This window comes from Balaenoptera borealis (genome assembly GCF_965194805.1).
Source record: "Balaenoptera borealis genome assembly, chromosome: 3".
NCBI classification, from domain to species: Eukaryota; Metazoa; Chordata; class Mammalia; order Artiodactyla; family Balaenopteridae; genus Balaenoptera; species Balaenoptera borealis.
In genome coordinates, this window is record NC_138866.1 from 40,746,221 (window position 1) to 40,766,194 (window position 19,974).

Here is a 19,974-nt window from a genome sequence, read left to right on the forward strand (position 1 = left end):
TATTTTAAAACATAATAACCCCTTATTAGATATATGTTTTACAAATATTTCTCCCACACTTTGTAGACTGTCTTTTTGTTTTGTTGATGATTTCCTCTGCTGTGCTGAATGAAGCTTTTTATTTTTTAATTTAATTTAATTTTTTTTTTTTGCTGAGCCACACAGCATGTGAGATCTTAGTTCCCCAACCAGGGATCGAACCTGTGCCCCTGCAGTGGAAGTGCAGAGTCTTAACCACTGGACTGCCAGGGAAGTCCCTGAATGAAGCTTTTTAGTTTGAAGTAATCCCACTTGTTTATTTTTGCTTTTGTTTTCAAATCCAAAAAATCATTACCAAGACAGATGTCAAGCAGCTACCACCTATGTTTTCCTCTAGGAGTTTTATGGTTTCAGGTCTTACATTTAAGTCTTTAATCCATTTTGAGTTAACGTTTGTGTACAGTGTTAAGACAGTGGCCCAGTTTTCATAACACCATTTATTGAAGAGACCATCTTTCACCCATTGCATATTTTTGGTTCTTTTGTCATAAATTAATTAACCATATATATGTGGGTTTATTTCTCGGCTCTCTATTCTGTTCCATTGACCTATGTGTCTTTTTTTATGCCAATACCATACTGTTTTGATTACTATGGCTTTGTAATATAGTTTGAAATCAGGAAGCATGATTCCTCCAGTTTTGCTCTTTCTCAAGATTGCTTTGGCTATTTGGGATCTTCTGTGGATCCATACAAAGTTTAGGATTGTTTGTTCTATTTCTGTGAAAAATGCCACTGGGATTTTGACAGGGATTGCACTGCATCTGTAGACTGCTTTGGGTAGTATGGACATCTTAACAATGTTAATTCTTCCAACCCATGAGCCTGGAATATCTTTCCATTTATTTGTGTCTTCAGTTTGTTTCACCGATGCCTTATAGTTTTTAGTGTCTTTCACATTCTTTTAAAAATTTACTCCTAGGTCTTCCTAACTTGCCTTTCTGAAAGTTCATTATTAGTGTGTAGAAATGCAACATATTTCTGTATATTAAGTTTGTATACTGCAACTTTACCAAATTCATGGATGAGTTCTAGTAGTTTTTTGGTGGTGTCATTAGGATTTTCTATGTATACTATCACATCACCTGCAAACAGTGACAGTTTTACTTCTACCTTTCCAATTTCGATTCCTTTAATTTCTTTCTCTTCTCTGGTTGCTGTAGCTAGGACTTCCAATACTATGTTGAATAAAAATGGTGAGAGTGGAAATCCTTGTCATGTTCCTTATCTTATAGGAAATACTTTCAGCTCTTCACCACTGAGTATGATGTTAGCTGTAGGCTTCTCATATATGGCCTTTATTATGTTGAGGTATGTTCCCTTTATACCCACTCTGTTAAAGAGGTTTTTATCATAAATGGATGTTGAATTTTGTCAAAAGCTTTTTCTGCATCTATTGAGATGATCATATGATTTTTAAAAAAAATTGAAGTATAGTTGATTTACAATGTTGTGTAAGTTTCAGGTGTACAGAAAAGTGATTCAGTTATACATATTCATAAATACATATATACAATATATTCTTTTTCAGATTCTTTTCCATTATAGGTTATTACAAGATATTGAATATAGTTCCCTGTGTGATATAGTAGTTCCTTGTTGTTTATCTATTTTACATATAGTAGTGTGTATCTGTTAACCCCAAACTCCTAATTTATCCCTCCTCCCCTTTCCTCTTTGGTAAAAATAAGTTTGTTTTCTGTGTCTGTGAGTCTATTTCTGTTTTGTAAATAAGTTCATTTGTATTATTATTTTAGATTCCACATATAAGTGATATGATACTTGTCTTTCTCTGTCTGACTTACTTCACTTAGTATGATAATCTCTAGGTCCAAACATATTGCTGCAAATGGCATTATTTCATTCTTTTTATGGTTAAGTAATATTCCACTGTGTGTATATATGTATGTATGTATATGTATGTATGTGTGTATGTATATATATGTGTGTGTGTGTAAATTGGGTTGGCCAGAAAGTTCATTTGGGTTTTCCCATAACATCTTACAGAAAAACCTGAACAAACTTTTTGGCCAACCCAATATATACTACATCTTCTTTATCCATTCATCTGTCGATGGACATTTAGGTTGCTTCCATGTCTTGGCTATTATAACAGTGCTGTTATGAACACTGGGGGTGCATGCACCTTTTTGAATTAGAGTTTTTGTATTTTCCAGATATATGCCCAGGAGTGGGATTGCTGGATGATATGGTAACTCTAGTTTTAGTTTATTAAGGAATTTCTATATTGTTCTCCATAGTAGCTGTACCAGTTTACATTCCCACCAACAGTGTAGAAGGGTTCCGTTTTCTCCACACCCTGTCCAGCATTTATTCTTTGTAGACTTTTTGATGATGACCATTTTGACTGGTGTGAGGTGACATCTCACTGTAGTTTTGATTTGCATTTCTCTAAAAATTAGCAGTGTTGAGCATCTTTTCATGTGCCAGTTGGCCATCTGTATGTCTTCTTTGGAGAAATGTCTATTTAGGTCTTCTGCCCATTTTTTGATTGGGTTGTTTGGTTTTTTGATATTGAGCTGTATGAGTTTGCATATTTTGGAAATTAATCCCTTGTCAGTCTCATTGTTTTGCAAACATTTTCTCCCAAACCATAGGTTGCCTTTTAGTTTTGTTTATGGTTTTCTTTGCGTGAAAAAGCTTTTAAGTTTAATTAGGTCCCATTTGTTTATTTTCCTTTGTTCATTTCCATTGTTCTAGGAGACAGATCCAAAAAATTTGCTGCAATTTATCTCAAAGTGTTCTGCCTATGTTTTCCTCTAGGAGTTTTATAGTAACTGGTCTTAAATTTAGGTCTTTAATCCATTTTGAGTTTATTTTTGTATACAGTGTTAGAGAATTTCTAATTTCATTTTTTTATATGCAGTTGTCCAGCTTTCCCAGCACCACTTATTGAAGAGAATATCTTTTCTCCATTGTATATTCCGGCCTCCTTTGTCGAAGATTAATTGACCATAAGTGTGTGGACTTATTTCTGAGCTTTCTATCCTGTTCCATTGATCTGTGTGTCTGTTTTTGTGCCAGTACCATACTGTTTTGATTACTGAAGCTTTATAGTATAGTCTGAAGTCAGGGAGCATAATTCCTCCAGCTTGTCCTTCTTTCTCAAGATTGTTTTGGCTATTCAGGGTCTTCTGTGTTTCTCCATACAAATTTTAAAATTATTTGTTCTAGGTCTATGAAAAATGCCATTGTTAATTTGATAGGGATTACGCTGAATCTGTAGATTGCCTTGGTTAATACAGTTATTTTAACAATACCGATTCTTCCAATCCAAGAACACGGTATATCTTTCCATCTGTGTTGTCTTCAATTTCTTTCATCAGCATCTTACGGTTTTCAGAGTACAGGTCTTTTGCCTCCTTAGGTAGCTTTATTCCTAGGTATTTTATTCTTTTTGATGCAATGGTAAATGGGATTGTTCCCTAAATTTTTCTTTCTGATATTTCAGTTTTTTGTGTATAGAAATGCAACAGATTTCTGTATATTAATTTTATATCCTGCGACTTTACCAAATTCACTAATGAGCTCTAGTAGTTTTCTGGTGGCGTCTTTAGGGTTTTCTATGTAAAGTATCATGTTATCAGCAAACAGTGATAGATTTACTTCTTCCTTTCCAATGTGGATTCTTTTTCTTTCTTTTTCTTCTCTGATTGCTGTGGCTAGGACTTCCAAACTATGTTGAATGAAAGTGGAAAGAGTGGGCATTGTCTTGCCTGCAAGTCCTCGTCTTGTTCCTGATCTTAGAGAAAATGCTTTCAGCTTTTCACCACTAAGTATGATGTTAGCTGTGGGTCTGTCATATATGGCCTTTATTATGTTGAGGTATGTTCCCTCTATGTCCCTACTTTCTGAAGAATATATTTTTTTATCATAAATGGATGTTGAATTTTGTCAAAATCTTTTTCTGTATCTATTGAGATATGTTTTTTTTACTTAATTTGTTAATGTGGTGTATCACACTGATTGATTTGCAGATATTGAAAAATCCTTGCATCCCTGGGAAAAAATCCCACTTGATCCCGGTGTATAATCCTTTTAGTGTACTGTTGGGTTCAGTTTGCTAGTATTTTGTCGAGCATTTTTGCATTTATATTCATCAGTGATACTGCCTGTAGTTTTCTTTTTTTGTGATATCTTTGTTTTTAGAATAGTTTCAGAAGAATAGGTGTTAACTCTTCTCTAAATGTTTGGTAGAATTCACCTATGAAGCTATGGTCCTGGACTTTTATTTGTTGGGAGTTTTTAAATTACTGATTCAATTTCAGTACTGGTAATTGGTCAGTTCATATTTTCTATTTCTTCCTGGTTCAGTTGTGGGAGACTGCACCTTTCTTAGAATTTGTCCATTTCTTCTAGGTTGTCCATTTTACTGGTGTATAGTTGCTCACAGCACTATCTTATGATCCTTTTTGTTTCTGTAGTGTCAGTTGTAACTTCTCTTTTTTCATTTCTGATTTTACTGATTTGGGCCCTCTCCTTTTTTTTCTTGATGAGTCTGGCAAAAGGTGTTATCGATTTTACTTATTTTTTCAAAGAACCAGCTCTTAATTTCATTGATCTTTTCTATTTTTTTAGTCTCTATTTTATTTATTTCTGCTCTGCTCTTTGTTTCTCTCTCTCTCTCTCTGTTTCTTCTAACTTTGGGTTTTGTTTGCTCTTCTTTTCCTAGTTCCTTTAGGTGTAAGGTTAAGTTGTTTGAGATTTTTCTTGTTTCCTGAGGTAGGCTTGTATTACTATAAACTTCCCTCTTAGAACTGCTTTTGCTGCGTCCCACAGATTTTGGATCATTCTATTTTCATTTTCATCTGTCTCTAGGTATTTTTAAAATTTCTTCTTTGATTTATTCAGTGATCCATTAGTTTCTCAGCAGTATATTATTTAGCCTCCAGGTGTTTGTGGATTTTTGCAGGTTTTTTCTTGTATTGATTTCTAGTCTCATATTGTTGTGGTTGTAAAAGATGCCTGATATGATTTCAGTTTTCTTAAATTTACTGTGACTTGATTTGTGGTCTAGCATGTGATCTATCCTGGAAAATGTTCCATGTGCACTTGAAAAGAATGTGTATTCTGCTGCTTTCAGATGGAATGTTCTGTATACACCTATGAAGTCAATCTGGTTTAATGTGTCGTTTAACACCAGTGTTTCCCTATTGATTTTCTGTCTGGAGAATCTGTCCATTGATGCAAGTGGGGTAAAGTCCCCTACTATTATTGTGATACTGTTAATTTCTCCCTTTATGTCTGTTAATATTTGCTTTAAGTATTTAGGTGCTTCTATGTTGGGTGCATAACATTTACAATTGTTATATCGGTTTGTTGGATTGATCCCTTGATCATTATGTAATGTCCTTCTTTGTCTCGTTACAGTCCTTGTTTTAAAGTCTCTTTTGTCTGATATAAGCATTGCTAACCCAGCTTTCTTTTGGGAAAACAACCCCATTCACAATTGCATCAAAAAGAATAAAATACCTAGGAATAAATCTAACTAAGTAGGTAAAAGACCTGTACTCATAAAACTATAAGACATTGAAGAAAGAAATAGAAGATGACACAGACGGAAAGAGATACTGTGTTCATGGATTGGAATAAATAATATTGCTAAAATGACCATACTACCCAAGGTAATCTACAGACTCAATGCAATCCCTATAAAAATACCAATGGCATTCTCCACATAACTAGAACAAATAATCTAAAATTCGTATAGAAACACAAAAGACCCCAAATAGTCAAAACAATCTTGAGAAGAAACAAAGCTGCAGGTATCACATTCTCTGAATTCAAAATATATTACAAAGCTACAGTAATCAAAAGTATGGTACTGGCAAAAAAACAGTACATAGACCAATGGAACAGAACAGAGAGCCCAGAAATGAACCCACACATATGTGGGTGATTAATCTATGACAAAGGGGACAAAAACATACAGCGGGAAAAAGACAGCCTCTTCAATAAACGGTGTTGGGAAAACTGGACAGCTACATACAAATGAATGAAACTGGAGTACTCTCTCATATCATACACAAATTCAAAATAGATTAAAGACTTAAATGTAAGACCTGAAACTATAAAACCTCTAGAAGAAAACACAGGCAGTAAGTTATTTTACATGAGACTTAGCAATACATATTTTTGATATGTCTTCTCAGGCAAAGGAAACAAAAGCAAAAATAAACAAATGGGACTACCTCAAACTAAAAAGCTTTTGCACAGTGAAGGAAACTATAAACTAAACGAAAAGGCCACTTATTGAATGGCAGAAGATATTTGCAAATAATATACCTGATAAGGCATGAATGTCCAAAATATACAAAGAACTCATACAACTCAACATCAAAAAAAGAAACAACCCGATTTAAAAATGGGCAGAGGCCTTGAATAGACATTTTTCCAAAGAAGATGTATAGATGGCCTAAAGGCACATGAAAAGATGATCAACATCACTGATCATCAGGGCAAGGCAAATCAAAACCTCAATGAGATATCACCTCACACCTCTCAGAATGGCTATTATCAAAAAAACAACGAATAACAAGTGTTGGTGAGGATGTGGAGAAAAAGGAACCCTCATGCACTGTTGGTGGGAATGTAAATTGGTGCAGCCACCATGAAAAACAGTAAGGAGATTCCTCAAAAAATTAAAAATAGACCTACCATATGATCCAGCAATTCTGCTCCTGGGTATTTATCTAATTAAAAGAAATATAGGACTTCCTTGGTGGCACAGTGGTTAAGAATCCACCTGCCAATGCAGAGGACACGGGTTCGAGCCCTGGTCTGGGAAGATCACACATGCCACGGAGCAACTTAGCCCGTGCACCACAACTACTGAGCCTGTGCTCTAGAGCCTGCGAGCCACAACTACTGAGCCTGAGTGCCACAACTACTAAAGCCTGCGTGCCTAGAGCCCATACTCTGCAACAAAGAGAAACCCCCTCAATGAGAAGCCCGCGCACCACAACAAAGAGTATCCCTCGCCCCCTGCAACTAGAGAAAGCCTGTGCACAGCAACAAAGAACCAATGGAGCCAAAAATAAAAAATAAATAAATTTAAAAAAAAAAAGGATAAGAAATATATGCACCCCTATGTTCATTGCAGCATTACTTATAATAGCCAAGATATGGAAGCAACTTAAGTGCCCATCAATAGATGAATGAATAAAGAAGATGTGGCATATATACAATGGAATATTAATCAGCCATAAAAAAGAATGAAATCTTGCCATTTGTGACAACATGGATGGACCTAGAGGCTATTATGCTAAATGCAATAAGTCAGACAGAAAAAGATAAATATGATTTTGTTTATATTTGGAATCTAAAAAACAAAACAAATGAACAAACATTAAAAAAAAACAACAACCAGAAACAGAGTTATAGACACAGGAAACAAACAAGTGGTTGCCGGAGGGGAGGGAGAAGGGGAAGGGGATGGAGAGAGGAAAGAAATAGGTGTGGGAGATTAAGAGGTACAAACTTCCAGTTACAAAAAAAATTTATTCCTAGGTATTTTATTCTTTTGATGCAATTGTAAATGGACTGTTGTCTTAATTTCTCTTTCTGATAGTTTGTTATTACAGAGTATAGGGTTTTCTATATACAATATCACATCATCTGCAAATAGTACCAGTTTTACTTCTTCCTCTCCAATTTGGATGCCTTTTATTTCTTTTTCTTAACTAAAGTGCTCTGGCTAGGACTTCCAATACTATGTTGAATACAAGTGGTGAGAGTGGGCAACCTTGTCATGTTCCTGATCTTAGAGGAAATACCTTCAGCTCTTCACCACTGAGTATGATGTTAGCTGTGGGCTTCTCATATATGGCCCTTATTATGTTGAGGTAGGTTCCCTCTATAACCACTTTGTTTCCCACTTTGTTTAGTTCTTTAATCATAATTTCCTTCAGTCCTTTGAACATATATATAAAATGGTTACTTTGATATCTTTGTTAAACCTGACATGTCATTGATCTCACAGGCCATTTCTGTCATGTCCCCCCCCTCCCACCACCCTACACATGGGTCAGACTTTCTTGTGATTTTTTTGTTCTTTTTTTTTCATATCGCCTAATTTTTGTTGAAAACTGGACATTTTAGATAATACTGTAGCAATTCTGGGTACTGATCATCCCTCTCTACTCCACACCCCAGGGCTTGTTATTATTATTTGCATATTTGCTTAGTGAATGGCTGGATGACTTTAGTGAAGTTAATCCTACCTCCCGTTCAATTGTGAAGTCTTTGATATTGCTCCTCAGGGAGTACAGCCTTGTTGAGTGCCCACAGTTATGATGGGATGGCAGTGGTTTTGGCAAGGTTCTCTTTGTTAAATGCTCACACGCAGCTGGTTGCTCTACATTTTCAACAATGACCTGGGACCTAAATTGCTCCAGTGATCCAATTAAATTTGGGCTCCTTTGAAAGAACAGTTTTGGAGGTCAGTGTTTGAGATTTGTTTTGACCCCAGGAGGGCTCTCCTCTGCTGTTTCTTTCCCTGGTTCTCTCTGTTAATCTACCTAGCCTGCAGTTCAGCTGAGACCTCTAATGATTTTACCAATTGCCTCTAGTAACTTTCACTACCACCTCCACTGTTTTTTGAGGAACATCTTAAGCTTCAGTGTGTCCACACTATGTGCAAATGAAGTCACTTCCTTTGGTAAGAGATCTAGAGCTTTTTTTTTAATGGTCTGCTTCTCCCAGTGGGCAGAATCTCTGAGCCAGAGCACTGGAACTGGGGGGTAAGACAATGGCGCACTTCTGAGTAACACCTATGCTTCAGGACATGTGTTTGGTAGAGGGGGAGCAGTAAACTCAGGTCTTCTTGGCTTGCCTCTCCCACTGTGGAACCTCCACAGACAAGGGGGATCAGGCCCTGCTATTGTCAGTGGCACCAGGCCCAGGTAAAGCCTCCATCCAACAAGTTGGGGGTGGCCAGAAGGGAGTTCCAACCTCTTGATTACACATGCCCAGAACCAAGCCTCACAATAGGCAGGTGGGAGTAAGATGAGAAATGCTGAAGTCCTTCCTCTTCTGGGAAAACAGTCCTCCAACTGGGAGCTGAGGGGAGAGGGAGCCCTGTGTTCTTGGCCATACCAGTCTGAGTGGAGTTTCTGTCTTGCTGAGCTGGGAGGGAATGGGTCTTGGTTCAAATAATGTAGTCTCTAACTGTTCTTAGGTTTTAGAAGATTTTCTTTAATAAATGTTTATTTGCTGTATGCCCTTAGGACCATTTCTAAGACTTTAAATGGTTGTTTTTTAAAAATAACTTTCATCATTTTCATTGGGAAGCACATGTGCAGTAACACCACATGTGGAACCCACAATAAGCTCATAACACTGAATCTTTCATATTGTGCACACTCAATGACATTTTAAATGCAAGAGAACAAGTACTAAATCTTAAAAAAGGCATTCCTTATTTAGAGTCTCTCTGAATTTTCACAAGTCAGACTTGCTTACAAATTACAAATTAATTTTTCTTCTAGGATTCAAATCCAAAGTAATAATTCATACACTTGAATTTGCCATATAAATACAACCCATTTAGTCAAATATGCTATAGCAAATTACATTTACTTGACTATCTTATAGCTCAGTTACTGCATAATAGCTACACAACATTCTTTATTGGCTCCTATTAGCTTTGCAAAAGTAAATAATCAGTCATTCTAGGACTGGATTATGTTGGCCATAAAGTCATGATTACAAATACCTTAATACTATAATTAATATATTTATACCTAGAATGTTATCTCTATCACTTAGGTTAAATGCTTTATAACTGATTTCTATTCTTTAAGGTTAATATACGAAAATGTTTAAGAACACATTTTTAACCTTACCATATTAGGATCATACCCCAGAGAAAACAAGTATGGTTTTTCCTGTAAAATTGCTTCCTTCCACTTTTCATCAGATACCAAACCAATGTACCAGTCACTTTCATACTCTTCAAGGCAGTTAGTCAGCTCTTTAAAGTCTTCTATTGGACCTAAACTCACTTTATCAATCATTAGTTTCAGAGTATACCTAAAAAATGGAGAAACAAAGAATTTTAGAATTTTTAAAATCAACTTTATAGATGAAATAGATTTTTAAAGACACTGAACTGAAATCATACATATTTCAGAAAAAAAGATCTGGGAGAAATGATAAGAGTTAAAGCAAAACAATCCAGTAAGCCATACAAAAAATAGGTTCTCCACATAAACAAAAAGAAAGTACAAATTTAAGTGTGCTCCCGATATAATCAGAGTACATACCAAGCATTTTTCATTTTTTGGAAAGTGAATACTTTTTAAAATTAGAAATGAAAGAGCATCTCCTTCTAGGTTATAAAAAAATCAACATTTTTTGGCCAATGTTACAACTTGTATGTAATCAAAATGCATTACCTGAAAGCTTTTAGGGCTAGTTGGAACAGTTCTGGCTTTTCTGTGAGCCAATCCAAGGCAAGAGACCAAGGGAAAACACCACTGTAGACTCTCAATATATGACCAGGACTAGGAATCATATTGTCTACTCCAAACAAACTAAAATAACAAGTCATTACTGCATGAACATAAAAGTCTTTTAAAACTCTGTCCTTTGCAATTTCTTCCACTACATCTGAGGCATTTTCTTCTGAATGAAAACATTCCAACTGCCTTAAAACAAAGTGGTACCAGTCTTCTGGAAATAATGAGCTCATCTCCTTCACTTTGGAATTAAGCAAACAATTAGATATCCACTCTTCAGGTAAGCTTAACAAGTGAGAATGAGAACAACTGAACTCCATGAGAGGGATGTATGCCATGGCTTCTTGTTTTCCTTTGTCAGTAGCAGGGTATCCCAGTGCAACTGCTTGGTAAAGACTATTTTCAGTAACTGTGCCTGCAGAATGTTTACCAACCCTCTGTGATTCCACTGATCCTGGAATAGGCAAATTTATACCTGGCAAAACTTTCAACTGATCTCTTTCTTCTTTTCCTTTTTTGATAGTTGGCTCTTCACCAAAAACATCATCAGACCAGTCATCCAAATTTTCTGAATTTAAACTATCTGTGTCTTCTGGGGATTCAGTTTGTGGTGAAGTATTCAAAGCAGGCAGGATTATTAGAGATGCTTTCCCTTTATTTTCAGTTTTGTGAACATTTTCCTGCACGTTGGACCTTCTGGAACAGTACTGAAGAAGTATCCACACAAGTACTTTAACAAGGTCACCTTTAAATTCTTTTAAGTTGTCATGGGAATCAATTATGCCAGATAGGACATTCCTGGCATCAGAATAGAGTTTCACAGGCAAAACAGTACAGGGTGTCAAGACATTTCCAAAGTGTTCATTAATGGAACACACTCTTGCATATTCTTCTTGTTCAAAGGCACCTTCAAAAACTTCGTCAACTCTTCGAGCTTCAGCAGTATGACAGGAGGTCTCTTGCAATTCTAACCCCTAAAGAGGAAATAAGAAAATACTTGAGTTTATGATCACTCATTACACAGAGAAAAGTAACTAGTTTTGTAAATGCTCATGGATTGGATTCTCAAAATAAAAATATGTAAGATGCAAAAAAAGTCTTTAACCCAAGAGCTACACCTTAATTCAAACTTAATGACACTTAATACATTTGATGTTGGATACAGATATGAAAAATAATGCTATATTTTTAAAGAGATTTTAGAAATTCCACTGGAAATTGGCAAAACAATTTTAATGAGTATGACCATAATTTTAAGACTGTACGTCAAGGTTGAATCACACTTGTTAAAAACTTTTAAAAATTATACAAATTTGGGGGGGAGCAAAATTGGAACTACACAATATGCACATTAGCTTTGTATCCTTTCCATCCTACTTTATATGAGAGCAGTATTCTACTATATGGATATGCCATAATTTATCTAACCATTCCTTTGTTCCAGTTAAAAAAATTATAATAATGTAAAAATAATACAGATTTATATATTTGATTATTGTCTATCTCTTCCAATTACAATATAAACTCCACAGGGCAGCTCTCTTTTGGTTACTACTGTATCCTCAGTGCCTAAACTAGTACCTGGCACACAGTGAGGGAAGCAACAAATATATGCTGAAAGAATGAATATTATGAATACATCCTTATATAAATTTTAAACCCATTTTAATTACTTCGCTAGAAGGAATCACTTGAAGAGGATACATTAGGTCACTGTTTACTATTATTATTATTATAATTATTGCTTATTTATTTATACATCTTTACAAAACTACCAGTGATTTTAATAAAAGGCAATGCTGTTAGGTTGTATTATGATCCAGGGAAAGAACACGGAATGTGACATCAGAATCTGCTTTTACATCATGGCTCTGCCAGATGCTAGTACACAATCTTGAGTAGGTCACTTACCCCCTGAGATTCCTTTTGCTTCTCTTTCAAAGAAAAATAACCCTGGCACATAGGGTTGTGAAGAGTAAAGCAAGTAATGAAAGTGCCTTGTCAAATTTAAAGTGTTATATAAATGTTAGTAGATGGTATAGCTAAGCAAGCTTGTGTCCGGAAAAATGAAAAAGAAAGAAAAAAAGACTGCCACCAAAAAGTATACTTTTATATCATATATTTCATGGAGCACGAAAGATCAATAAAAGGACCCACATTATTAGGTATTATAAAACTGTACCATTAAAAAAATAGAACTAAATTAAGCAATGAAAATGTCCTCCATATTCTGCATGATTTTTTGCCTTCTCCTACTTGTACATGTTAGACTAGAGCAGTAGTTCTCAAACTTTAGGTGAGTCAGAATCACTGGAAGGCTTGTTAAAACACAGACTGCTGGGCACTCCCCCAGAGTTTCTGATTCAGTAGGTCTGGGGTGAGGCCTAAGAATTTCCATTTCTAAAAAGTTCCCAGGACATGTTAAAATTACTGATCTGGAGAACTGCATTTTGAGAACCACTGGACTAAAGGAACAGTTTTTTAGTCACCAGCAATTTTATCCAATCTGCACTAAGACAAAAAAATTCATTCATTCACTACTCATTCAACAAATATTTATTAAGGGCCTACTATGTGCCAGGCACTGTTCCAGGGGCTCAGGATATATTCTCCAAATAAAAACAGAGATCCTTGCTCTTGTAACATTTATATTAGAGAGTGGAGGAACACAGGTAATCAACAATAAAATTAATAAGTAAATTACATAGTTTGCTAGAAGGTATTAAGTGTTATGAAAATAGAGAACAAGTAAAGCAAGCAAGGAGGACTGGAAGTGCAGGCAGGAATGGGAGTGGGTATTCAGTTTTAAATAGGATGCCCACAGTAGACCTCATTGGGGAGGTGACATCTGAGCAAAGCCTTAAAGGTGGTGATGGAGTTAGCTGTGTGGCTGTCTGAAGGAAGAGTGTTCCAGGCAGAGGGAACAGCCAGTATGCTGGAGTAGGGTGAGACGGTTAAAGTAGCAGATGAGACCAAATAGGGAGCCTGACCATTTAGGGCCTTGGCTTTTACTCTGAATGAAAGAAGATATCCACTGTAGGATTTTGAGTAGGTAAGTGACATGATCTGACTTAGATTTTAAAGATCATTCTGGTTGATAATAGGCTGTAGGGGGCCAGAGGCAGAAGCGGAGAGACCAATTAGGAAGCGATTGCAGCTATCCAGCAAAGAAATGAAGGTGGCTGAAAGTAGGGTGGTGAGAAGTGGTGGGATACAGGATATGACTTAAAGGCAGAGCCAACAGGATTTCTTGTTGGATTGGATGTGGGGTATAGAAGTAAACAAGGAGTCAAATATCACTGGACTAAAGCCCAAATGTTTTTGATCTGAGCAACTAGAAGGATGGAGTTGTCAGCAAGGACTGGGGCAGTGTGATATTAACAGGTCAAGGAAAAGAGAAGGAACCATCAAAGGAGACTGTCAAGGATTAATCCGTGAAACAAGTGAAGAGATGAACTCTGTCAAATTCTGCTGACAGGTCAAGAACGGGTCTGAGAATCAATCCTTGGATTTAGCAATGCCACAGCCATTGGAGACCTTGACAACAGCGGTTTTTGCTAGAGTAATAGGTAATAGGGTCAAAAACCTACAGTAAGTTGAAGAGAAAAATGGAAGAAATGAAATTGGAGACATGATTATAAGTGACTCTAATAAGGCATTTTGCTCTGAAAGGAGAAAAACAGGGTATTAGCAGGTAAGGGCAGTGGGGTCAAAAGAAGGTTTTTATATTAAGTTGAGAATGCTTATATGATATAGGAGTGAAGAAAATATTACTGAGTCACCTTTTTGAGATGCTCAACTAGATAGGGATAAAAAGAATAAGACTGGATGAAAAAGGGGCAAGTGTATTTTGTTACTATGCTCTATCATACAGTCAACACTAGTCTGTCTATCAATATGTGCATATTGAAATATACTTTAACAATCCTAAGTGTTTTCACAAGTAAAAAAATACTCTTCCAAAGTGAGCTATTAATTCTTTGATGTGTGCATAACAAAATTTTTACACATGTACTAGAGAGGTTTCAAATGCACATTGACCTTAATGTTAATACAGCAATAAGTATAGCCACATTCTAGAATCATTATCCATATTAAACGATCCTGAAAACGGCCCAAGTAATGAGACCCAGGTAAGAGGAGACCTAAAACAAATTAGAAAAAAAAAGTAAGTAATTGTTCAAGCTTGTTTTATTTTGCCACGTGAATCTTTAAAATTAATAACACACTTGGAACTAATTAATAATTCTTTCTAACCTCTTTTTACGTCAAGAATACAAACAACTATCCATTGCGTATCAGGAGGCATTAAATTAAGCTCTCTACAGGAACAGTTGGAAGAGAAAATCTACAGGTGATAATTTATAAGAATTAAGAATATATTTTCCAGAAAAACAACAAATTAGAACCTGTTATGTAAAACCCTAAATACACGTTAAATATATTAGGAAAATATATTAAATATATAAAAGCCAACTTCACATTAATGATTTAAAACATTTTGGACATTTTTATATACATGCCTATAAAAGTGTTTTGTGGTGTTAAAAATTTACATAAAGTGCTATCTACCACACTGTACAAATACTCTTTTTTTTTTTTACAAATACTCTTAAAACTTAGTTTTTCTCTCAACATTGTCTCTGAGACATTATATATTGACTACAAAGCTCCTTCACTGTAACTATACTGAGAATTCATTGTATGAATATAGCTGAATTTAAATATTCATTTCCCTGATAACAAACATTTCAGATGCTTTCCAATTTTTCACTATTATAAATAATGCTGTATAAATTATCTTTGTACAAGTCTGCTTGTACAATGTATTACGTAGAGTTAACATAGCAGAAATAACTGCTGTCTGTTAAAAGGCCTGCTTACAAAGTTGGCCCTTGGATGGAAACTGGGAACTTGTATTTCCAAAGAGCTCTCACCACCCTAACTGATAAACAGTCTCGCGTTGTGCCTAAACTGTCTGTGCAAAGAATACAGTTTATACTGAGCACTTGCTTTCCTTCTGGGAGTCTGGAATTTTGGTATTTGGTAGGCAGCGGGTGCCTCCATGACCAGCCCTCAATATAAGCCTTAGGCATTGAGTCTCAAATAAGCTTCCCCAGTAGTCAACATATCACACATACTGTCACAACAAGGTGCTGGGGAATGTAGCACATTCTGTGTAACTCCACTGGGAGAGCACGCCTGGAAGCTTTCACCCAGTCTCTCACCCCATGTGACTTTTCCTTTGCTGTATTTGTTCTGCATCCTTTTGCTATACTAAATCTTAGCTATGAGCACAACTATATGCTGTCCTATGTGTCCTCCTAGAAAATCATCAAATTTGGGAATGGTCTTGGGGACCCTCAAGACACACGTGCAAGAGTTTCTCTAGAATTGTAATCACTGGATCATGGAATCTAAAACTGGAATCCCTAGGCCATGGGATATGTACATCTTTACTACAGACTATTAAGTTTACTCTTCAAGGTAGCTGTATGAATTTACACATTCCCTTTCAACAGGGTTTGAGAGTTCCTGTTCCCCACTCCCTAGCCAATATTTGTTAATGTCAGACTTTTTTAACATTTTTGTCAATCAGGTGTGTGTGAAATGTTACCTCACTGTTTTCTGTTTTTCCCCCAGGAAATACTTTACAACACACTTACTGGCTGAATATAATTGATTTGATAATAACGTATAATTTCTACCTTATTACTAAGGTATTTATTATTTCAGATGTGAGTTTAACCTTACAGGCATTTTAAAAAGTGGCATTTCACTATATAATAAAAATTAATTGGAACTGTATGAAAGTATTAAAAGTGTAGAATATTTCCTATAAGAAAGGAAAATGATTATTCACAAAAAATTTGTATTACAAAAATAAAATTTTTCCTAAATTATCTCACTTAATAGATAATTAGAAAAGTTCAACCCAAATAAACATTTCATTAAAATTCTAATTTTAAATTGCTACTCTCTGCCAGGGGAGTCAGTCTGCTAGGAAGTCACTGGACATACCTAAAACAAGTTCAGGGGCTAAAGCATACAGTAGGAGACAACACACTATTGTCATCGGCTTGTACTTTATCTAAAACCAACCTTGAGAAGTACAATATAGCTGAATTTACAGTTAGTGTATGATGAAATTATAAAATTATCACAAAATTATAATTATAATATTAGTTCATTCTCATCAAAATTCTTGCTAATATTCGTATAGCACTTCATTTTGGGAGGTTACCGATCACTGACCAAAGCTTTTATGGTACCTTACCCTCTAACCTTGTCAGACAAGTTGCTAGACATTAACTAATAAGATACAAGCAAACTCCTTTAAGCTCTTCAATCTTATATTTATATAATGCTAGTTTTCACTCTTTATGGGCCTAAGCTGTTACATCTACTTGACATGAACTCATTAAAATTCATGAAAATTTTGGGATAAGGTGTTTTCATGTTTCATGGAGGGACTATAACTTGATTTTAGTCAAGAAAATGTTTTTTAAAAATTGTCAAATCACCTAAATGAAATTTTCACTTGGTATTTTTATTTTATAACTTTATTTCCCTCAAAATAAGGAGTAGGAGATATACTTCTTCATATTTAGTCTTTCTGCCTGCACATCAAAGTATTAGAATCTGTATAACAGTTGGATCAAAAGACTGTTTTTCTGTGTGTTCATTTTTTTGTACTTTAAATACATTTGTGAGGATTTCTTAAGCACAACCCATTTACTTACCTAAACTTCCAGCTGCCATTGCAGACTGCAGGGCAGTGTTCAAACTCGGGACCATCTGGTAGTAGTACACTGTATCTGCACACACACAGGCTGTGGTGCCCACAACTCCTGGCCAACTCTGAATAGGTCGAGGAAACCCCACCAAGAACAAAGGAAGGGTGAAGAGGGGGAGTAAGGGAGAAGAGAGTAGTGTAGAAAAAACTATGAAGACCAACATGAATGGAGAGAAGACAATGTTGAGTACACATAAAGTGGTGGCTGATTTTCTACGTTTTTTCTCTGTCCATGATGCCAAGAGTACGGTCACAGCAAACTGCAATTTAGAGATGAACTGAATCAGACGATCACGCATGATACCAACCTGCAGAGACATAAAAATGAATTTTTTATTCTTAAATACCTTTCATAAATTTTCAAGATCATATAAGAAAAACAGTATAATTTTATTACTGCTCCAATATTTTTAAGGAAATAGCCCTTATGTGAGATCCTTTGTTATAATTTTCTCCAATCTCACAATTAATAAATGAGACTACATTTTTTTTTAAATTTTTTTTTTATTTATTTATGGCTGTGTTGGGTCTTCGTTTCTGTGCGAGGGCTTCCTCTAGCTGTGGCAAGTGGGGGTCACTCTTCATCACGGTGCGCGGGCCTCTTATTATCGCGGCCTCTCTTGTTGTGGAGCACAGGCTCCAGACGCGCAGGCTCAGTAATGAGACTACATATTTAAGTTTCAGCTCTCTTAAAAAAAAAAGTAGTACTAAAGAGAACAGAGTGCTGTCTATCTTAAGGTTGATTAAGCTTTGCATTACATGCTTGTTAAGTCATGAACTAGCAGTAGTAAACAGTTAAGCAACTATCCTTAATTTATCCTTATTTTAGAAAATATTTTACAGATTAAGAAACAGACATCATGCCATAAGACAAACCTCAATAGACTGAAATCATACTAAGTGCATTCATACAAATCATGAATAGTATGTTCTTCAGTCAAAACTGAAGTAAATCAACAATAGAAAGAAATCTGGAAATTAAAAGACAAATTCCTAAATAACCAACAGGTCAAAGAAGAAATCACAAGATAAACAAGAAAACATTTTCAGATGAATGAAACACACACCAAAACTTGTGATACAGCAAACCCAGTCCTCAGAGGGAAATTTATAGTTACAAATGCCTATATTGAAAAAGCAGAAAGATCTTAAACCAATAACCTAATCTTCCACCTTAGGAAACTAGAAAACAAAGAGCAATTAAATCTCAAGTAAGCAGAGGTAAGGAAATAATAAAGATTGGAGTGGAAATTAATAAAACAGAGAATAGAAAAATAATAGAGAAAAATCAATAAAACCAAAAGCTGTTTTTTGAGATCAGCAAAACTGACAAACCTTTAGCTAGACTGACCAAGAGAAATACATAGAAGACTCAAATTACTAAAATCAGGAAGGAAAGAGATAACATTGCCAGCAACCTTACAGAACAAAATAAAAAGAATAAGAGAATATTACGAACAACGGTATGCCAATAAATTAGATCACTTAGATGAAACTGACAACTTCCTAGAAAAAGACATAAATTACTGAAACCAACTCAAGAAGAAATAGAAAATCTGAATATACCTATAACAAGTAGAGAAATTGAATTAACAATTTAAAAGCTACCCAAAGAGAAAAGCTGAGGCCCAGATGGCTTCTATACTACAAAATATTACATAGTACAGAATATTTTAAGATACATACTGAATACTACAAACATTCAAGATTATTGATATGAAATTCCCAACTTATTCTATGAGGTCACTGCTATTCTGATACCTAAACCAAAGATAAGAAAGTCACAAATATATACATCAGACAAAAATTCTCAACAAAACACTAGCCAACTGAATCCTGCAACATAAAGACAAGACTATACACCAAGACTGAGTGAGATTTATTACATGAATGCAAGATTGGTTTAACAACTGAAAATCAATATATTACACCATGTTAGTAGATTAAAGGACCAAAACCACATGACTATTTCAACAGACACAGAAAAGGCAAAATCCAGCACCTTCCATGATAAAAAAATTTAACTAGGAATAGAAGGGAACTAAAAGCAGGAATGGTAAAAGACAGACATCAACTTAATGGAGAAAGACTGAATGCTTTCCTCATAAGATATCCACTCTTACCTCTTCTATTCAACATTATACTGGAGGTTCTAGCCAGGGCAATTAGGTAAGAAAAAGAAATGAAAGACATCCAGATTGGAAAGGAAGAAGTAAAACTATCTTTACTATATCTAATTTGCGGATGACATGATCTCATATACAGAATATCCTAAGAAATCCACTAAAAATCTATTAGAAACAATAAAATATTTCAGTGAGGTTTCAGGATATAAGATTAACATTAACTAATCAATTGCAGTTTATACTTGAGCAATAAACAACTCAAAAAATTAATTAAGAAAACAATCTACTTATAATATCATCAAAAAGAATAAAATACTTAGGAATAATATTTAATAAAAGTGTAAGACTTGTACACTGAAAACTACAAAACAATGTTGAAATAAAGAAGATATAAACATGAAGACATGTCAAGTAGATGAAGGGGAAGAATTAATATTTTTAAGACAGCAACGAAGCCAAATCTAGCCTCTGTATCCTGACACTGAATTGAGTCTCGGAAACAAGAGTTTTGGGTGAAGTAGAAAAGAATAGC

General features: G+C 35.2%; 1 protein-coding gene across 8 annotated transcripts in view; it reads right to left on the reverse strand.

Annotated features, from left to right (window-relative positions):
- Positions 1-19,974, reverse strand: part of PCNX4 (pecanex 4) — a 44,690-nt gene that overhangs the window by 4,888 nt on the left and 19,828 nt on the right. For all 8 annotated transcript variants that reach the window (XM_082386465.1, XM_082386462.1, XM_082386463.1 and 5 more), the window contains 4 exons: positions 17,264-17,624; positions 14,562-14,665; positions 10,458-11,494; positions 9,906-10,092 (listed from right to left, as the gene is read on the reverse strand). In XM_082386465.1, the coding sequence (XP_082242591.1) occupies positions 9,906-10,092; positions 10,458-11,494; positions 14,562-14,665; positions 17,264-17,624 (1,689 nt within the window). The remainder of the gene's footprint in view (positions 1-9,905; positions 10,093-10,457; positions 11,495-14,561; positions 14,666-17,263; positions 17,625-19,974) is intronic.